We start from the raw sequence: 7500 nt of genomic DNA on the forward strand, positions 1-7500 counted from the left end.
ACCATCTAGTCATCCTGGGGGTGGGTGGGTGGGTTGGGCTCTGTGGGTGCGCAGATGACTGGTCAGGCCAATCCGCGCCCGGAAGGTTCTCACGCAGTGTGGACAAGGGATGGTGGCGGCTGTCGGGGAACTTGCTGGCACTGCTTTTCCTGGCCTGTCTGCGTTGCTTTGCTGCAGCGATTCTGTTGGCCTCACACATCATTAAAGCCCAAACTAAGTAAAGCGATAAAAATTTAAAAAAATTCCGGGGGTCTGGGCTGATATCCTTTCCATTTTATTTGAATTCTTGAATTCTCTTCTCAATGGAAAATTATTTCTTTTTCTTTTCTTTCCTTCCTTTCTTTCTCTTTTCGTTGCTTTCTTTTCATATTCTGTTCCTTCTTTCTTGTAATTTACAACCCAGTCTACCACACGGAGCCACACCAGAGCTGAAAACACTGCAGTCAAAAAATGCTATTGTCAATATTTATCCAACGGAACCCGAAGAATTAAAAAAAAAAAAAAAAAAAAAGAGGAAAAGAACGGTAAGCACAAGTACAATCCTACACACAAATAAAACTGCATTTTCGCTTCACATACACAGAGACATAACCATGGCAACGACAAACATTTTTTAAAAATTCTTAAAAAGTGAAAGGTTAAAAGTCCTTTGCCGCCATCAGGGTAGGAATGAATAAACAATGAGGCCGGGAGAACAACTGAAGAACAAACAGCAAAGACTGGAAACTCTCTCCATTCACAGAGCTACACAACTTCAAGTCAATGCTGCTTACGTTGACGATTCAGCTAGCATACAGGTAGTCTTCCTAGGAGACGGAACTCCGAAGAAAAAACCTGCACCTGCCGAGGCCGTCCTACACGTGGCAGTATCTGCACCTGTGGGACTGTGAGCGTCGGTAGGCGAGAGAGTGGGGAAGGGACTGCACAACTCCTCTTCACTAAAAAAAAAAAAAAGTCACCTGTGCTGGTCAGGCAACCAGGCTAATGTCGGAACGACTAGCAGGGCTCAACTTCTGGAGACGTTTTCCCTTGCAACACCCGTGGGAAGTGCTGCGCATCCAGAATCGGCCTGTTCTCCCATACGAGGACACACACCGACAGATAAGCCTGCCTGCCTACTCATCCGTCGGTCCAACGGGAGACTCCATCACAGGTAAATAAAAGGAAAGATTTCTTATTGACCTGTGGGCTAGCTGAATCGGTAGCATAAGCAGCACTGACCTGAAGTTGTGTGCCTTATGAACGGAGAGAATTACCACTCTTCACTAATTGTTAATCACTGTGTCCAGGGCTCGACAGTCTTCAGGAAGGTGGGAGTCCAACCCTCTCCTTCCATCGTTCCAACCTTCCCAAACTGAAGTCAAGTAGACATGTCAGTTCACACGTGGATGGATTGAGGAAAAAGGGGGTTCTCTGCCTTTCCCAAGCATGCAACACCTTGCCGAAACGTGGCCTCGAACCCTGAACTCTTGTGATCACGGAATCAGAAGTCCTGACGCTTAATGAACCCATTTTGTCATGGCGCGCCCGCAATAAATATTTTCTGGATTACAATCCCGATTCTGGTGGACCCAGTTCACACACTGCATCGTTCTGGTTGTTGAATCTATTCCATAAATCACTGTGCACACACACACACACACACACACACACAGAGAGAGAGAGAGAGAGAGATTCCGGAGTACGTGCACTTAAATCCTCTTCTGTTTTGTTTTTGTTGTTGTTGTTTTTTTGTTTTTTTCTCGTGCTTCCTTTCTGCACCACAAATGAATTTCTCTCACTGGAGATTAAAAAAGTATATATAAAAAAAGTCTGTATACTTTATGCGTATAATTACATCGAACAAATTGCTGTGTCAAGGGGAAACAGAGCATGACATAGGTCACGGCCATTCACGCCACTGACAGGTCGGTCACAATGACAAGAAAATAACAGGATCAAGTTACCCTGGCACAGTAAGACTATTTCGGGTCACAGCTGTACCATTAAGTACAATATCTAGATCACAGTGACACATCACAAAAGCACCTTCCTTGCTCTCTAGTTCAGATGGCACCTGCACACTAACGTCTGGGACCGTAGATACTGACGGCATTTTGACATTGTGACATAGTAACACACATTGTATATCCCCCAACCCCCACACCCTTTTTTTTTTTTTTTTAAAGATACAGTGGATCATATGGTGACATAATGGAAACTTCTGTTCCTTCTTACTGCTCATGACATAGAGCCACTTGGACATATACCTCACTTTGGATTTCGTTGACCTGATATTCCTGATCAACCCCCCATCCACCACCATTAAAAAAAAAAAGTGCTTTGAACATAGCAATTTAAACAAATACGACCTTAAAAAGTGTTCTTGATTATAGGAGCTATGTGTATCTTTGATCCATGGCAATAATATGTCGATTATCCAGCTACTTCAACGAACGAATCGATGTCATCAAAGATCAAAACAAGCACACAACAATACAGACTTTCCATAACGAGAGTGACGTGACGCCATCTTTCAGATCAATTTGGCAGTGTACGCACAAGTTTTAAAGTGACGTTTCGAGCTGACGCCTACATCGTCAAAACAGTCTCCATTTTACAGACGACGCTTTCCCCTCCTGCTGACAGTTTCAGCTGCAATTTCACCGTGTTCGGACAAATCCATGTAAGATATATCACGTCTGCTAGATAGATGCCTGACCAGCAGCATATCCCAACTTGGGAGAAAGGGCGAGAGCGGGATTCGAAACCAGACTCTCACGGTCTCTCCGTATTGGCAGATGAGCGTCATAACCATTCTGCCACTTTTCTCCTTGCCAGGTCACACGCACTGGGTGAGGCGACAGGTCTTACAGGTCCCACTGGATGAGGCGACAGGACTTACAGGTCCCACTGGGTGAGGCGACAAGTCTTAGAGGTCCCACTAGGTGAGGTGACAGGTCTTACAGGTCCCACTGGGTGAGGCGACAGGTCTTACAGGTCCCACTGGATGAGGCGACAGGTCTTACAGGTCCCACTGGGTGAGGCGACAGGTCTTACAGGTCCCACTGGGTGAGGTGACAGGTCTTACAGGTCCCACTGGGTGAGGCGGCAGGTCTTACAGGTCCCACTGAGTGAGGCGACAGGTCTTACAGGTCGCACTAGATGAGGCGACAGGTCTTACAGGTCCCACTGGGTGAGGCGGCAGGTCTTACAGGTCCCACTGAGTGAGGCGGCAGGTCTTACAGGTCCCACTGAGTGAGGCAGCAGGTCTTACAGGTCCCACAGGGTGAGGCGACAGGTCTTACAGGTCCCACTGGGTGAGGCGACAGGTCTTACAGGTCGCACTAGATGAGGCGACAGGTCTTACAGGTCCCACTGGGTGAGGCGGCAGGTCTTACAGGTCCCACTGGGTGAGGCGGCAGGTCTTACAGGTCCCACTGAGTGAGGCAGCAGGTCTTACAGGTCGCACTGGAAACTGATGCTGCGCGGGGTTGACTCCAGCGTGTACACCAGGATCTCGGTGGAGCGCAGACCCCCGTGCGCCACGAACAGCTTCCGGACATGCGCGCGCTGAATGGCGACGCTCTTGGGCCGGGACAGGCCCGACACGGCGGTGAGCGCGTGCTGCAGGAACTCGCCCTGGATGGAGAAGACGCTGATGCGGTCGTTGTAGTGATCGGCCACGTACACCTGGTTGTCCTGGTCACAGCACACCCCGTAGGGCACCTTCAGCTGACCGTCCTTGCTGCCGGAGGCGCCGAAGGAGTGGAGGAAGACCCCTTCTGGGGAGAACACCTTGACGCTGTTGCTTCCCGAGTCGGACACGACGATGTGGCCGGTGGCGGACACACACACGTACCTGGGCGAGCTGAAGCTGTAGGCTGCTGCTGCTGTGTCGTCAGCTGGGGAAGAGGAAACGTCACCGGTGTCGAATTGTCCAGCGGTCTTGGGGGGTTTGGTTCCGTCCTCTGCCTGCACGATGTTCTCGGCAGGGTCTATGATACAGATCTCGGGGCAGTCCACGTTTATTCTGACCCTTTTCTTGGTCTTCCCTCCCACCGAGGTTTCCTGCGCGTCTGTTTTGTCGTTACTTAGGGAAGTACCTTTCTCAGAAATTTCGTTGTTGTTGTTGTTGTTGCTGCTGCTGCTGTTGTTGTTGTTGTGGTGGTGGTGGTGGTTTGAAACTGGCCGTTCAATTTGTTTGGGGGGAGGCATGTGCGTTAGATATCGGAGGAACTGCCCGTCGGGACTGAAGATGGACACTCGGTTGGTTCGCTCGTCAGTCACGATGAAGCGGCCCTGGTGGTCACAGGCCAGCCCGGAAGGGGACTGCAGCACGTCGAAGCCAAACTCCTGCACCAGAGTTCCGTTCCCTGACCACACCGTCACACAGGCCGGCCACCTCAAGGTGACGGCCACGTGACCCAACGGCGTGATGCACGCGCTCCACGGCTCGGACCCCTGCTCCACCTCAAAGCTCTTCATCAAGCGCCCGCTGCGCGCCAGGTGCAGGAGCTTGCCCCCCAGTACGTTGGTCACCAGTAGCGTCCCTTTGTACACGTGACTCACGTGCGTCACGTTACTGAGGCCCGCCTTCTGGCCGATGCAGTTGAAGAGCTTGGCGGTGAACAGCTTCCCGTAGGGGCCTTTGAACTTGCTGTGGGCCACCTCGTTCAGATTCAGCGACCTGGCCGACGTGCCGGGCGGAGCCAGAGAGGCCGAAGCTCTGCGCTCGGCACTGGTGGGGTTGGAGTCCGTGTGGAACTTCACCTGGTAACCCCCTCCTCCCCCTCCTCCTCCTTTCGTCGTCTGTTCCGCTGTACCCCCCTTACCCTTTCCCCCCACAGCTTTCTTCCCTCCTCCTCCTCCTCCTCCTCCTCTTCCTCCACCTCCCGTGCTTCTGTTGGAGTCGCGACTTCCGGCCACGTTTTCCAAGGAGAACGACGCCAGTGAGGAGGTGTCGGAAAGCGCGTCGTCGTCCAGCGCGCCGAGCCCCGCGAACACCAGGTGCATGAGCGGCGAGGCGGAGCGGAAGGGCGAAGGGGGCGGGGGGGAGTCGGGCAGTTCGGCCAGCCGCAGGGTGGTCAGGTGGCTGTAGTCTGGGGTCCGCCTCCGGAGGGTGATGGGCGACGCGCAGGGACTCCTCACCCTTCCTCCAAGGTCCTGGGGCCGTGCCTCTGTGATCACCAGTCAAGTACACTTTATCACATCACATCAGTCAAGCCAAGTCAATCAAGTCAAGCCCACTTTATCATCTCTCGAGATAAATTCATACGTTAACGTGTATCCCTCTGTAATCATCAGCATCGGGTCAGGGGCACTGTGTCATCTCTCACGGTATAATAAGGCATGAAGATTTATCCCTCTGTAATCATCAGTCATCAACAACAAGTCCAGTCCACTTTATTGTCTCCCAAGAAAATTAACCTGTGGTGGTGTATCCCTCTATGATCACTAGTCATCAGCATCACGTAAGGTCCATGTTATTCACCACACGAGTGAAATTGCGGTAAGTACGTCACAAGACATTGGGATGTACGTCACGAGTCTGGGGGGTGACGTCAAAAAATGGGCGTCTTCCATAGGGGGTTACAGCGTATCGTGGGCTGGAATGTATGCAGTGAGAGAGTTACGTCATAAGGAGGCTGTGATGTATACCCTACGTCATAAGATGGGTTGGAATGCCACGTCACAAGAGAGGGATCGGATTCAGAGCATGCACTGTGTTTTCTGTGTCTTTGAGTTCAGTATCAGCATGAAGATTGCATACACATGGTGATATATCCCTCTGTAATCATTGACATCAAGTCAAGTCCGCTTTAGCATCTCTCGAGATAAATTAACGCTGTAATCACCAGTCATCAACATCAGGTCAGGTCCACCCTAGCATCTCTTAACATAATCTAGCACTGTAATCATCAGTCATCAACATCAAGTCACTCAAGGCAACCGAAGCCAAGTTAATTTTCATCATCTCTCAAGGTAAAGTAACCCGTAGTGGTGTGCCCCTCTGTGATCACCAGTCATCAACATCAAGTTAGTCCACTTTAGTTTCAGTTTCAGTAGCTCAAGGAGGCGTCACTGCGTTCCGACAAATCCATATACGCTACACCACATCTGCCAAGCAGATGCCTGACCAGCAGCGTAACCCAACGCGCTTAGTCAGGCCTTGAGAAAAAAAAGGGTGAATAAATAATAGATAAATACGTAAAAAGAACTACTACTACTACTACTACTACTACTACTAATAATAATAATAATAATAATAATAATAATAATATGTATAAGGCGCAAAAACTTGATGAAGTCAACTATAAGCGTAAATAAATAAATAAATAAGACCTGTCTTCTCACCCAGTGGGACCTATAAGACTTGTCAACTCACTAAATTCGACCTGTAAGACCTGTCACCTCATCCCTTAAGGTCAATTAACACTGTAATTAACTGTAATCATCAGTAACCACCATCGTCTGGTTCACTCTTGCATCTCTCAAGATAAATCAACACTGTAATCATCAGTCATCAGTATCAATTCAGGTCCACTTTATCATCTCTCAAGATGAATTAACACTGTAATGATAAGTATAAACAAACAATGTAATCATCAGTAATCAACATCAAGTCAACCCAACCCAAGCCAAGTATATTTATCATCTCTCAAAGAGAAATCAGCATATGGTGGTATATCAATCTGTAATCACCCGTCATCAACCTCGTCAGGTCCACTTTACCATCTCCAAAGTTACATCAACACTGTAATCATCAGTCATCAACATACCATCTCAAAAGTTACATTAACACTGTAATCATCAGTCATCAACGTCGTCAGGTCCACTTTACCATCTCTAAAGTTACATTAACACTGTAATCATCAGCCATCAACATACCATCTCTAAAGTTACATTAACACTGTAATCATCAGCCATCAACTTCGTCAGGTCCATTTTACCATCTCTGAAGTTACATTAACACTGTAATCATCAGCCATCAACCTCGTCAGGTCCACTTTACCATCTCTAAAGTTACATTAACACTGTAATCATCAGTCATCAACATCTTCAGGTTCACTTTAGCATCTCTAAAGTTACATTAGCACTGTAATCATCAGTCATCAACCTCGTCAGGAGGTCTATTTTACCATCTCTAAATTTACATTAACACTGTACACATCCGTCATCAACATCGTCAGGTCCACTTTACCATCTCTAAAGTTACATTAACACTGTAATCATCAGCCATCAACATCGTCAGGTCCACTTTACCATCTCTAAAGTTACATTAACACTGTAATCATCAGCCATCAACCTCGTCAGGTCCACTTTACCATCTCTAAAGTTACATTAACACTGTAATCATCAGTCATCAACCTCGTCAGGTCCACTTTACCATCTCTAAAGTTACATTAACACTGTAATCATCAGTCATCAACCTCGTCAGGTCCACTTTACCGTCTCTCAAAGAGAAATTAACACATGATGGTGTATACCTCTGTAATCACCAATCATCAACAAGTCAGT

The 7500-nt window shown here is 48.3% G+C and overlaps 1 protein-coding gene across 2 annotated transcripts in view; it reads right to left on the reverse strand.

The window, feature by feature from the left end:
* LOC143290523 (uncharacterized) overlaps window positions 1–7500 on the reverse strand; it is a 33756-nt gene that overhangs the window by 1134 nt on the left and 25122 nt on the right. For both annotated transcript variants that reach the window (XM_076600036.1, XM_076600037.1), the window contains exon 4: window positions 1–5159. This exon is cut by the window's left edge and continues 1134 nt beyond it. In XM_076600036.1, coding sequence (XP_076456151.1) covers window positions 3439–5159 — 1721 coding nt within the window. In that variant the 3' untranslated portion in view covers window positions 1–3438. The remainder of the gene's footprint in view (window positions 5160–7500) is intronic.

Source organism: Babylonia areolata, chromosome 15 (genome assembly GCF_041734735.1).
Source record: "Babylonia areolata isolate BAREFJ2019XMU chromosome 15, ASM4173473v1, whole genome shotgun sequence".
Classification (NCBI taxonomy): Eukaryota; Metazoa; Mollusca; class Gastropoda; order Neogastropoda; family Buccinidae; genus Babylonia; species Babylonia areolata.